At 49.4% G+C, this 13887-nt stretch overlaps 1 protein-coding gene across 2 annotated transcripts; it reads left to right on the top strand.

The window, feature by feature from the left end:
• Positions 1-2704: 2704 nt before the first annotated feature.
• Positions 2705-11706, top strand: FAM3D (family with sequence similarity 3 member D). Of its 2 annotated transcripts, XM_030458490.1 has the most exons (11): positions 2708-2780; positions 5933-6108; positions 6877-6943; positions 7711-7818; positions 8128-8148; positions 8730-8853; positions 9139-9197; positions 9559-9609; positions 10899-10983; positions 11124-11250; positions 11443-11706. In XM_030458490.1, the coding sequence occupies exons 3-11, from the start codon at positions 6931-6933 to the stop codon at positions 11530-11532; spliced, it is 678 nt and encodes a 225-aa protein (XP_030314350.1). In that variant the 5' UTR covers positions 2708-2780; positions 5933-6108; positions 6877-6930; the 3' UTR covers positions 11533-11706. The 2 variants fall into 2 exon arrangements, with proteins under 2 accessions (XP_008501537.1, XP_030314350.1); XM_008503315.2 differs by lacking the exon at positions 5933-6108 and having other exon boundaries at positions 2705-2780.
• The last annotated feature ends 2181 nt before the right edge of the window (positions 11707-13887 follow it).

Below are 13887 nucleotides of genomic sequence, written 5' to 3'. Positions count from 1 at the left end.
ACAAGGTTAACCCCATTGGACACCCAGGCACCCTGGACACGCCAGTGAAACCTACAGGATGTGTCACCAGCGCTGGCAGGATTCACTCTCCAGCAATCCAATACTGCACTTATTAACCTGTGCTAAAGTAGGAGGGGAAGTGAGAACTGGAGAGGGATGGTTAATTCAGGAGGGGAGGTGTGGACAGTGGGGACAAACTCCTGCCCTCACCCACCCCTCACATGTGGCAAGAGGGAAACCCACAGTGCTGGGTGGTGTTTAACACTAAATAAACAGATGATTAACGTAAGTAAAAGGCTGCTTCCTTTAAAAGGTGCTATATTTAACATCTGCTGTATGGGGCTCAGCCCAGCACCAGCAGGTTGAAACCATCCACCCACAGCAATTTTCAGGGCAAAATGGCAACAGTCAGACCTCTCCTTAGATAATTTGCCATTGATTTATCCCTGCTAGCACCTCCCTGCAAAGCAGCATGTCCCAGAGCCCTAGCATGGGATCTTCAGGGGAGAGCTTCCCCTAGTGCTGAGCTCCCATATGAAATGTCTCCTGGGAGGGACAGTCCTACAGCCACTAGGGCTTCTTGGCAGGAGCCAGCAGTGCCCCAACACTCCCCACCACCCACTGAGGTCCCACACAGGCCCCAGGCACCCATTGGAGCATGAGGAGGAGGCAGCTCCTCATCCACCAGCTCACTCCTGCTGATCCTACCAGGGTTCTCATTGCAGAGCACTGATTTGGCACCACAGATTATTCATTCCTCAGCCTAGCAGCATTTTATTATCACATCTATTATTTTTTTTCTTAATTTCTCTTTCTCTTTATCAAGCAGAAGCCTCACAGGGGGAGTCTGCAGATGAGACAGTTGTAATTCCAAAGCACTGCACCAGTTAATTATTTGCTGAGTCTAGATCAAGCTGATGGCCTGTTCTCAGAGCTTGATGCATTCACTAACATTACATGTGATTAAAAGCAGTTCTCTGCCATGTGCCACAGTGGAGGGGCAAAACCTGGGCTACTGCAAGGCACGGGGACAGGACACAAGGATTCCCCATGCCTGCACTAGTGCTGGGGCTGTGCTTCAGTCACGTTGCACAAGACAAGTGCACAGCTCTCTATCCTTCCCTGTGGTTTCAGGGAAACATCTTGGATGAAATGTGCAGTTCCGAAGAGTAGAAGAATTTCACACAGTTTCTTTGTTGGGATGACAAAGTCCCTGGCCCCATCAATTTTTTTTTTTTTTTTTTTTGCTCATTTCCTCTGCAAGCAGCAGCAATGTCTCCATCTCCACAAAGGGCCTGGGGGGGGAAATCAAGTCCCTTGAAGCAGGAGGAGAAATTCATCATGAAACAGGCCTCCCCCAGGCTGCTACCAGCCCCAGACCATGGGCCAGCTCCTGCAGGTGGAAGGTGGGGGAAGAGATGTGCCAGAGCACAATGGGATTTGGGGAGGTTTGTTACTGAGCCAAGCTGACTATTGCCAGCAGCTGAACGAAGTAATAGGAAGGCTATTTCCCTGGAGAGGGAGGAGGTTTCTGATTTAGACTGTGCTGTTCAAGCCCAGACTCTCTCCACAGCTAAAATTTCCTTCCCAGGGCAATAATTATCCCACAGCAAAGCCCAGGCCTGTGTTTGCTTTCCAGCTCCAAGTCTGGGGGAGTTTGGTGTAAAAACTGTGGTTTCCCCCAATACAGAGCCCAGCAATCCTTGCCTCTTGTGCCCAGCACTGGGGGACTGCACCAGAGGGAAGTATAGAAAAGCTTAATGCACAGTTTTCTGCAGAGAGCACCTTCAGGTGTTAAAATAATTACCATGGAGCAGTGTCAGTCCCACAGGGGCTCCACTCCAGCCCTCTGCAAGCTGCAGTCCCAAAGGCAGTGCTGCCACTGCTGGCCCCGTGCCTCCTCTGCTGGCTCTTGGCTGAAAATGGCTTTAAAGCTGCAAGAACAGAAAAGAAAAAGGAAAAAAGAAATTGGAATGGTTTTGTTCTCAGCTGTCAGGCAAATGAGGTTCAGCTTTGGAAAATGTATGGAACTTCTAACGCTAACTGCAGGGCTGGAGTCTCTAAGGAGTGATTTCTTACTTCAGAAACATAATAATAACAATAAATTATTAAAAAGGAAATGGCCTAAATCTGTATCCATAGTTAACTTAGGACTCCTTCAGAGTTCCAGACTGTTGATGCTTATTTAAAATAAATGCTTATTTTAAAAAGGAACCTCCAGCCTCCTGCAAATGAGGCAGCAAAGTGGCTCTCAGGGCCAGCCCACACACATGCAGGGCAGCAGGGGAAAAACCCATGGATCGAGTTATTCTGGATTTACCCTAGGCCCTAGGACATGTGCTGGATCCATGCCCACCCACTCCCATTGCTGCACCTCTGCCAGCCAACACGTGCTGGCTTAGTGCAAGTGCAGAGGCCAGGCAGGTGCCCACCATGGGAGAGGTTTTCCTTTTTTAATATAGCAAGAAAAGCAAGTGCCACAGTGGAGGAAACCTCCAAAGAGGTAGTGGCAGCAGGAATTACTTTTCTTTTTTTTGTTTTTTTATTCCATCCCATGGGACAGCAGCTCCCAACAATGGCAGCCTCTGTGGGCATCCCAGGTGCCCAGCCCTGTGCCAGGACATGAGATAAGGGTCAGGGAGGTGCTATGAGTCAGGGAGGGCTGTGCTGGGCAGCTGAACCACCTCCTCACTGCTGAACACATGGTGCCCCAGCTTCCTGGGATACCCCAGCACCCAGGCAGCCCACAGAGAGGGACAGAACACCCAGGACACTGAGGGGTATGTAAGCTTCTCCCATCCCTGACCTGAGAAATTAAGTTTCTAGAGCATGACTGAAGTAATGCCTTTCTGCAGCACTTCTGATTTGCTGGCAGGTTAGAGTTGCATGGGGAAGGTTGTTCCTCACTCTTGTGTCATGGAGGTGAAGGGGAAACTCATGTGCTGGTTGTCCTTCCTGCAAGGTGCTGGTTTCATGGACAGAATCAATGAACTGTGTTAATGGCAAGTGTTAAATCTGTGTTTCCACCCACTATGGGATATGTGGTGGGGTGTGGGGTCCATGTCAAACCCCTTCATCCTTCATGGCTTTGGATGAAGTTGCAGGGTGTTCACTATGCTCCAGCACACAACCCTGACTGCTGAGACATCTCCAGACACCAGCCAGGAGTCCTTGGGGTGCTGGCACCCATGGCTTTGCTAGCTGCCAAAGGTGCATTTTAGATCTTCCCATATGTGCAATTACTAAAACCAGAGCCCTTCCGTGTGGCTGCCCAGAGGAGGGGCTGCTCATGGCCCATGATTACCCCTGTGTTTTCAGCCCCAAGCAGCTTCTCTTCCCAGCGGACAGCTTGCTGCCTCAGCACCAGCACTTGTGTCCCTCCTCTTGCCCTGGAGTTTTGGCACAAGTTTTGGCACAGCTTGCAATCCCCAGCATGGGGATCTCTACCAAGCTGCCATCCACCATTCCCACCCCAGAGGGGATGCAGTCACTCCCCTCCATCACTCATCACTTCCACAGCCCATGGTCCACAGCTTGGGGAAACTTCACGGGGAGCTCCTAGTGATTTAGCTTTGTGCTCAATGACACGGACAGAGAACTGAACAAGTGGCCACCAATGTCAAATAAAAGAATAAGAGACAGACTTGGTGGCAGCCACAGACAGGTGATGCTCCTGGGGCAGAGGCTGCCGAGCGCAGGATGGGGCCGTGCCTGCACCCACATCAGGCACCAAAACCAGCCTGTGCCCTTTGCACCAGCCCCACAGTGCTCACCAGCCCCAGAGGCACGTCCAGGTGTCACTTCCCACTTTCTCTGCAGTTCTGCTCCCAGATGGGGCTCAGCCACCACAGCTGAGCCCAGCCCCACACCCCTGCCCACCACCATGCATCCTGTTTGGCTTCTGTTTCAGGATCAGGGCCTCACCCTGGTTAACAATTGACTTTTACGAGGGGATATTTCACCATCAGATGTCCTCTTCAAGCTGTTCACTGGATGTAGCAGCTAGGCAAGCATTTTTATCAGCTGAGGAATTTATAAGCCCCCTAGCAAAGAGCACTGTCCCACTGGGAAACTCAGCAGAGCTGTAAGATTGGCTCCCTTTGAGACTAAAAATGGCATCATAGCACCTTCCATCCTTGTGTGGTGGTACCAGCCCTGGACACACAGTAGATGTGCACCCACCCAGCGACAGCCCCTCTTCTGCACCCCTGGATTTAGTTTCACAGGAAACCTCTAATTTTTGGAGCAGTGGCTCACTGGGTGTGGATATGGGTGACATCTGGTAGCCACCCCCAGAATCCACATCCCCACCCCACACCAAAATGAAGGCTCATTCGTGGTTAGGGACCTGCAGGGAGAAAGAGGGATTGTGGGGCTCAAAAGCAGGGGAAAAAAAAAACCAAACAAACACCATCAGAAGTTTCTGAGGAAGAGCAGTGTAGTTTTCCTAGAGTGCTGGGAGGAAATGGGAACACTCACCGTCCGCATCCTGAAAACCTCTCTGCAAGGGCAGATCTGTCCCAGTTCCTTCTTGGCAGCAATAACTTCACTCTGCCACAAGTCCTGAGCAGGCTTGAGGTGGAGCTGCTTCCCTACAACACCACAGAGCTCTGTAGCAATATTTGCACCTTTTTGTTCCTGGAATGGTTTTTAAGCAAATAAGTTTCAAGTTTACTGGACAAATAACTCTGTTTACCTATAACACAGTTTCTTCCTTTGTCACATTCCTTCAAGTTGCTCACTGGCAGCAGATTCCAAAACACAGACTTCTTTTTTTCCAGCATAGCCTTAGCAAAAAAAAAAAAAAAAAAAAAAAAAAAAAAAGAAATCAATTGGAACAATTAAAAGAGAATGTAATAGAAATCCCAGGACAGAGTTACCCTCTTGTAAATGTAATCAGGTCCCAGTACTTTCACCAACTAGGGACTTTGCCCAATAAATTTTACCTGGGATTAAGGTGAAGATAAATAGCCCAAATAAAGAAATGACATCCCTAAAGCAATAGGGTTTATCATTTTATTTTCCCATTTCTTTCCCTCTGCAATGAAATCAATATGTACATAGGAAAAAAAAACATAAATTCAGTGAAGGAGAGAGTTGAGCAATGAGCCCAAGGGAAGCCAGTGTCCCCTGCCACACAGTGACCAAACAGGGATGGCTTTGCAGACCCAGGAGAGTTTTTAGCACTCCCTGTGTCCAAATCATGGTCCAGATCCAAATCCTGACCAGTTCATGGCATTTGGAGGAGAACTCAATAATCTCCAAAAGCAAATCAATACCAGCTTTGAAGATTTTGCAACTTGCTAAGGGGATTTTAAGGTCTACACCCACCACCTCATCAGGTTCAGGGCTGGGAAACCAGGCAAGGGAGAGGTTCCCTGCCCTTAAAAACAAAACTTCATGCTGGGAGCAGCAAAATGCTGGAGCCTTCTGCTGTCCTGCCAGATCGAGCACCAGGCAGCATTTGCCCTCCCAGCCCTTTAACCTCTCCATTTTCAGGAGTGGCTCTTCCACCCGCTCAGTCCAAGGGGCTTGTTCCTGCCAGCTCTGACACCAGTTTAAAACCCATTTCAGAGACACAGTGCTGGGTGACTGGGATAGGCTGGGATTCAACTGCCTTGAGGCATTCAGGAATTGAGCACAAAGAGCATCTCAGAGCTCTGAGGGGAGATGCTGGGTCCACCCCTCTGGGATGCCAATGGGGGATGCTGGATCCATCCCACCCAGAGAGCCAAGGCAGGACACAGCACCATGGCCATGATCAGTTGTGGCCAAGGGTAATTTCCCTGAGCTCAGTCCCTGGGAGGGAACCCAGATTGGGGCTGGGCAAGAGGCAAACCTCTTCTCTCCTTCCTCATGACACAGCAGCCTGAAAACCACTTTCAGCCCAGCCCTGCTGCAACCTGTTGCTCCTTATTTACCCCTCAAACAGGAAAAGCAGCTCTCAGCATACCTCTTTTACAAATACTCTATGTCAAGCTTCACTAAGGGGCTGCTCCAGTCAGCATTAAGCTCTGAGCACACGTCTCACAGGGGACAGTTTGCCTTAGGACTACGAGGTGGTTTCCAGGACGGACGTTCTCCAGGCTGCACCCCCAAATTTTGAAGGTAGGAGTGGGTTTCTATCTCTGGGAGTCCAGTAAGTGGGGTGGCAGGTGTCTAACCCATCCATCAGGATGAGAGGAGGGAGAGAGGCAGATAGACTTGCTTACGTAGCACATAGTTCACATTCTAAATTACAACCACCCCCCATTAGCATGGGTGAAGAAGCCACAGGGTTTAGAGAAGTGGAAATATTTTTGTTCTTAAGTCAGGAGTCCCAAAACCTGGCTGCTCTGCTCAGCTCAGTGGCACTGCCCTTCTTCCCATCCTTTCTTGTTTTAAGGAGGATAAGCTTGTTCACAGAGATTCCCCCAACTGGATAAAGCCAAACTGTAGGTTGTCTTCAGACAATATTTTGCAGTGCCTAATATTTCATATTTACTTTGCATCATCCCAGAAGGAAAGGCTGCAAAGCCAGGATTGCAAATACAGTCCTTGAGCTCATCACTATCAGCAGAGTAGAAAAGTTCAATCTGTTACTGAGAAAAAGATGTGAAACAGGAGCACACAGGGCAACAGACAATCCCAGGGAAGTGTTCAGAGGCTTAAAAATTAAGCAAATTAAACCAATGTAGCCTGCTCCAACACATGGGAGACAGGATTTCAACAGCTTGGTGTTACCAAGCACTTGGGTCTCATAGGAATTTACACATCTTTGGTGAGCTCTCAGTTATTGCAAATATGCCTAAAAAGAAGAATTATTTGTTTCATCCAATACCTGCCTGGCTCTGCTGGGTTACAGGAATGCTTTATGTATTTACTTTTTGTCCTCAGGGTGACCTGTGATCACTAGCCACCCCCTTGGTTGTGCTGTCTCTCCCCACCACCATGCGGGTGACAGGTAAGGAGGGAGACAGAGATTTACTTCTCTCTGTCCATTTTTCTACAGTTCTTTATGCCTTTTTCTCATTTACATTTCCCCTGCCAAGCTCAGCTACCCTGACCTTCGCCTGCCAGGGCCATGGGAAAGGGCCTGTATAAGCATCAGGAGTCTAAAAGATTTGTGTGGTTTTCAGCCTGCTGTAAGTTTCCCAGTGAAACCCTCAGCAGCTGGGAAGATATGGCTATTGAGACGTTTCTGGTTCCATAAGAGCCATTCAGCTGCAATATAAGTATATTTTTCTACTCTCTTTCCATGCAGGACTGGAACGTTTTGCTCCGATGAGCACTGCTTTAAAGCCAACTGCCAATCACATTTGTATTAGCAGCTGCTCAGCTGTAGCTAGTGACTAATTGGGGGATAGCAGCCTTCCTAGCACTGGGAATGTAAGAAATATTTGGATTTACACAGCTTCCTGACTAATTATCAGGTTTACTTTAAAGCAGAAAGAAATATGAACAGTGCCTCCCAGTAGAAAGGTAATGCCTATCTGAGCATCACCATATGCTCTAGAGATAGTAATTAAGAGATCAGAGTCCATTTAGAGGATGAAGGAAGGAGTGTTAGTTGCCTTCCCACACCACACAAGTGCTGACTGTCACCCCCGGTGCCTGGTACCCTGTGCCTGGTAACCTTGGATACAGGGACCCCAAGAAGCCAGAGGGATGGCCCATTCCCCACCCCATGCTGTTGCTGCTCTCACCTGGCTCCTCTCCCACTCTTCACAGTTGTGATCAGGTTCATGGCACTGCTCTTCACACTGCTGGGCACATGGTTCCTCCTGCAGACATACTTTGATCAGACCTGGAAAACCATCAGCCTGAGGAGCTGGCTTGGTGAGGTGCCAGGGGGCTACGGATGGGTCCAGAGGGAGGGTGAGGGTGGCCCCATCATGAGCCAGACCCAGAGCTGTGTGTAGTTGCCAGGAACATTTCCATCTCTGGCCAAGGCTGTAGCTACCAGTTCTGCCCATCAGGGAAAGGAGGGGACAGTGTGGTGGGAAGCAACATGAGGTGGGTGGCTCTGGAGATACTTGCAGTCACAGGGAGCAGGTTTGGAGAGCCAGTGCCTGAAGAGCTGCTCCTGGCTTGGGAAAGAGCCAGCAGCTCCCCAGAGTGTCTAACCCTCCTCTTTGGAACCCACAGGTGCAACCAAGAAGGCCAGCAGTGAGTACCACTCCTGACATCATCTCCATCACACAACACTTCTTCAGGGCTGAGCAAGATGGTGGAAAAGCAATAGCTCCTTCAAAAGCCCCTTTCCCAAGGCAAAAATCCCACCCTCCCAGACACAGGGGAATTTTGTTATTTCACACAGCTGCAGAATCTTTGGTGGGCTCTGCAAGCACATGAACCTTGCCATGATCTCCCTGCCCCATCAGAAACACCCTGAGGCTACAGCAGGAAGCAGGTCATGGCCCTGTCCCTGGCACAGGTCCCCTGGCAAAGAATGAGGAAACTCAGGTCAGAAAAGCCTCCAGGAGCTGTCCTTGAACAAGCACCTGCTCCACATGCTCCCTGGCACACACCCCTCTGCAATCCCCGTGGCATCATCTGGACATCCCACTGTCCCACCCCAAGCCTCAGCACCATAAACCTCAAACAAGAGGCTGGACCAGCCCCAGGACAGCCTCTTCTGTGCCAAAAGCAGGTCCAGGGGTTTTCCCCTTGTATCCCAGAGCCAGCCTTGGTGAGCCCATTGGGGACATGGCCAGTGTCTCCCTTTGAGTCAAATGCTTCTCTTGCAGGTGAATCACTGCCCCGGCACAAGTGTGGGAACAAGAGGAGCTGTGCCCAGAACCATTTTGCCTTCAAGATTATCAGTGGTGCTGCAAATGTGGTGGGACCCTCCATCTGCTTTGATGGCGTGACGTAAGCAGCACCCAGCAGGGATGGGGCAGTCATGGTTGGCCTGGGATTGAATAGGGCAAATTTTGGGATTGAATATGGCAAGATTGGCCTCTGCTGGGCACCTCAATGGCTATCACCATGCATTTGTGGTTAAAAAGACTGGAATATTTTTTTTTTATGGTTTTTTTTACTACTGCTTCTGGGGATATTTTGCTGTCTGCAGCCACTGCTCCATCATAGTTTCAGTGGCACCAGCATCACCAGGGCATCCCTGCACTTACTGGTGCTCTCTGCTTTTCTTTCCAGTCTCATGAGCAGTGTGAAGAACAACGTTGGCAGAGGCCTGAACATTGCACTGGTGAATGGTGAGTGAGGTGGACACTAACACACACCTTCTGTGAGATGTCTTCATCATCCAGGAGGGAACAAGCCAGTAGGGACCCCATCCTGGACACCAGCTGAGCCAAAGATACATCAGTCTGGTGCTGGATGAAGTGCACAGCCACAATTATGGCTGCAAGTGATTGGGAGCAAACCCACCTGGGTCATGCGTGATGGCTCCATGAACTGCACCAAGAAACACATTCACCATCGCAGTAAATATGACACAGTGAGAGAAGAGCAGAGATTGTGCAACAGAAACCCCCAAACTGGTGGCCAGGAAAAGCCTAAAGCTCCCCACCAATGCAAACTCACTGTGCAATGTTTTGAATTTTAACCTTTCAGGAACAAGCGGGCAGCTCTTGAAAGAGAACACATTCGACATGTACTCTGGAGGTAAGAGTGATTGCTTTGCTGTTTGGCAGCTCTCAGCCAGGGCTCACACCAGCACTGCTGGCTTGCCACTTATTTAGGCTTCTCCTCTGTCCTGTATGTAATGATAAAGGCTTTGATTAGGATTGCCAGGTCAGACAGGGAAAGCTCAGCTTTTCCCTGTAGCCATAGAGACTGGAGTCGTCTGAATGTATCCTGATCTAAGGGTGGCTTCTCAGTCCTTTAACATGCAGGTAATAGCCTGAAAACATGATTCCACTCAACTGAATATACCAGGGCACTCGAGACCTGAGTGAGACTACTTTCTGTGACCATGTAGTTGCACTAATCCTAAGATTTTGCAACTTTCAACTTGGTTTTTGAATGATGCTGGTGACTGAGCAGCAAGTTGTTTCCCTGTCTTTCACAGGAGGATAAATGAGGAGCTCAGGGCATGGCAGGTGAGATGTAGCTTCCAGTCCCAGCAAGGCAGGACACAAGGAGCAGAGCATGGTGGCAGCAAAGACCATGTCACTGCACCTGATGGCTTCAGTCTTCCTAATGTCAAGAAGATGCTCTGAGCAGGAGCAGCACCGACACACAGCCTGGCTGGCACTGACTTGCAGTATACTGTATATCCCATCATTGTTGCAAAGCTGACACCAAACCTCTCCAGAGGTTTGGTGGGACTTCTCAAAAACATGGAATAAAACCACCCATTTAGTGCTTCTGATTTACCATTTACTGTTCGAGCCTTTCCTGGGATCCATCACCCTTTCGGCTTTTGGGTTTGCAGCGTGTTCTTTGAAACTGAAGTTTTAAGAAACATCAGTATCATGAGAGTTCAGGCTGAGTTTGTGAGAGGGACAAGCGCGGGGAGAGGCACCGGGAGGCAGAGAGCAGTCAGCTCTTGTGCCACTAGATGGGGCATTGGACTCGAGCATCCCAGGGATGCAGGATGAGGAATAATTCCCGCAGCAGAGCTGAAGGGGCAGGCAGCTCTGGTTTCTGGTGCTGGGAAGTACATTCATGTAACAAGATTTCACAGTCAGGAAGCAAACTGTAGGTGCAAATCCCCTCCACAGTTGTCATACCAGCAGGGGGAAAGTGCCAGCCCCAGGCACTGCGGGAGAGCCCCGGTAGGAATACAAAATGAGGAAGGTGGCATCTGGGAGCTCATCATTTCCCAGTCCCACAACCCCAAATTCTGGGTGCCAGCAGCACAGCCAGAGTATTTCCCACTGACCCAGGAGAGGTTCCTCCTGCTCCAGTTCCTGTAAAATACTTTTTACTTTTCCTAATTCTCTTCCCAGATATCAGTAAACTGGACACTTTCCTCCGAGCGATCAAGGATGGCACCATCGTGCTGGTGGCGAGCTATGATGATGCTGCCACCAAGTGAGTTTGGCTCCAAGAGCAATATTTGGCTCTCCAGAAACCAGCAGGTGGTGGCAACTGGAGGTGCTGCTGCCAGCAGCAGAGAGGGGACAGGAGGGGACACCCCGCTGGCACCACACTAACACCTTATCCTCTTTCAGAATGAACGACAAAGTACAGGCACTTTTTGTAGAGCTGGGTAGCAGCCATGTGAAGAACCTGGGCTTTCGGGACAACTGGGTCTTCTTGGGAGCAAAAGGGCTAAAGAACAAGAGCCCCTTTGAAGAGGTATGTGACCCTCTCCTGCCACCACCTTCAGAGGCTCTTTGTAGCACCTCCTGAGCCACATCTCACCTACCTCTCTGCAGGAGATGCAGGTCAATGGTGTTATCTCCCAAGTCAAGCCAAGTTGAAAGTTTTTTCACTGTACCACGAACTTCCTCATTCATTTTTTTTCTATCCCTTTTTTTTTTCCTACAGCACATCAAAAATGATAAGAAGACAAATAAATATGAAGGCTGGCCTGAACTGCTGGAGATGGAGGGCTGCATCCCCAGGAAGATGGATTAGCATCAAGCCCCAGACTGCTACAGAGGCGAGATTCATCTCACTGGGATACCAGCCCATGACACCAACCTCAGCCCCTCCTGCTACCCGGTCGCACAGCCCAGCAGCAGCTGCCCCCTCCCAGGAACTGGCTGTTCCACAGCAGGGGCTGCACAGGGCTTGGAGAAGAGCTATGCAGGTGCCTGTGGAGACTGAAAGAACACCCAGACAGGTTTGAGTTGAGCTGTCCTCAACCATGGGTCAATTTGGGGTATTTTATTTTTCTGCTTTTAAACCAGAAACTTTGCAGAAGATTTTTCAGGTTTCTTAAATAAGATGTCTAATTATAAACCACTACCTTCTCACTCCTGTTTTCAAGCATAATTCACACTTTTCCCTGTGGCACAGCATGCCAGGTCCTCTGCCACTAGCCAGGCATCACCATCACCTATCCCATGGCATTGCACATGGATGATCCCCCTCCTCACATGGATGGGTCATCCTTGGGGATGTTCAGGCCTTGGTGGTTTCACCCCCAGACCTCCTGACAACTGTTCCTCACTATCTCCTATAGCCACAGTAAGGACAGACAGGAACAGGGATGGTTTGCAGCAATGTTGGTTAATATTTGCAGACCAAAGCATTCCCCTGACCCAGTTGCATCTCTCCTGGGTTAATTTCAAGCTTAATCCTCCATGGCATGTACCCACAGGTCAGGATAACATCAGTGAGATGCCAACTAGACTTAGCCCAACAAAACAGGAGAGATTGATGTGGAAGTTTCTCGGGCAGAGAACTCCTCAGATGAAGTTGTGCAGCATAACCAATAGGTGGGAGCCTTTTACCAGGAGAGCCAGCATCAGTCTGGAGCAATCCAACAAACCCGGGGCCAGCACCTCATTTTGAGCCCCAGCACACCCACTTTGCTCCAGGAACTGCACCCTGATCTGGGGCAGACCAACACTGCCTGGAGAGGAGAAACCTGCCCAAAGACAGGCTGGCAGAGCCCTGCAGACCTTCTTCCAGGGTAGTTCCCACCTGCTGCCCAACATCCAGCAAGTCCTGGGGGAGCTTCTGCCCTGAGTTGTGTCCAGGTCCATTCACCCAAGCATCATCTGCACCAGAAACTTCTCTGAGAGGGAGCAGGGCTGAGATCAGATAAGCTGTGAGAGCAATGGCTCATCCTTATCTGTCATCATGGACGGGGACAAATTTGCATCATACACAGACTTTAATTTCCTATGATTGCATCTGGATTTTCCCAATTCAGTTTTGCAGAACATGAGGGTGAAGCATTTCTGCTGAAGCCCTTGGAGCTGTGAAGGATAACATGAGGCAATTCTGGACAGACTTTTCTGCCTCTAATGGCCCTGGCACAGCTTTTACTGGCACTTTACCTCAGTTATCTGAGCCCACAGGTCACCTCGAGGGGAGCAGAAATTAGGAGTGTTGGGAGGATAAGGCCAGGAAAAGATGCACCCTGTCCTGTGCCAGCCACCTCAGGGATGAAATCCTGGATCCAGAAACTAGCACCACCATCCAAAACCAGCAAAGCAACCATTTTTCCCTAAACAAGGAAAACTCTTGAAATTAATTGCCTGACACCTATAAGAACTTCCAAAGGTAAAACTGAAACAAACTCTCCCAAACAGCCATCAGAGAGGAATTACCCAATAGCTGCAGGATTTCATCCCAGCTTATCCCCCTGTGCTTTTAATGTGCACCTGACCACACCAAGGGAAGCCTCTGCCATAAATCGATCCCTAAATCTGCTGCAACAGCAGTGGTTAATCCCAAGCACTGAATCATCCCTACCCGTGGCAGTAGTGAGAAATAACACAACACAACAGACACAACAGCCCTCACATCACACAGCCCTGCCACACTGCCAGCATAAATATGCCAACTATTTTAAGCCCCCTGAAAGGATCTAGAGTCGCTCATAAGCCAAACTGAAAACAGCCTAAGAGCTGGAAAGGTGGCTGCATGGGGTAAACCAGTGCACAGCATCAGCCCAGAAAACAACCATCCCCTTTCAGCTGCTGGAAACTCTTCGCAGTCCTGTGCAATGGACATTAGAAATCTGGTTTAAAGCCAAAATAAAGGAAATTTCTTTTTCAGCACACTACAGACAGTTAAAACTTGCTCTGAATCAATCGTTGAGCAGTTACACCACTATTTTCAATAGACAGGGAGAGCTGAAAATGCAAAACCAATGCAGAGACCTTAATCATCAGTCTGTTTAGAAGAGCCACTCCTGCTGAAGTTGCTGTGTCCCAGCAAATAAATCTGAGCTTTTCAGAAGTTCAGAGTCTGGGAGGAAGGGTTACAAATATGGCTTCAGGAGTCAAACTTGCCCTTTTTTTTAAAGTTCTGAAA

Source organism: Calypte anna, chromosome 12 (genome assembly GCF_003957555.1).
Source record: "Calypte anna isolate BGI_N300 chromosome 12, bCalAnn1_v1.p, whole genome shotgun sequence".
Lineage (NCBI taxonomy): Eukaryota > Metazoa > Chordata > Aves > Apodiformes > Trochilidae > Calypte > Calypte anna.
The sequence above is the reverse complement of the archived record's forward strand: the minus strand, read 5'-3'. Positions and strand labels throughout refer to the sequence as shown.

Bases quoted from the DNA above. Each gene is read 5' to 3' on its own strand.
- FAM3D (XM_008503315.2), top strand. The intron at 7,819-8,127 runs GTGAGGTGCCAG...TGGAACCCACAG, and splicing joins CAGCCTGAGGAGCTGGCTTG to GTGCAACCAAGAAGGCCAGC. The intron at 9,198-9,558 runs GTGAGTGAGGTG...TTAACCTTTCAG, and splicing joins GAACATTGCACTGGTGAATG to GAACAAGCGGGCAGCTCTTG.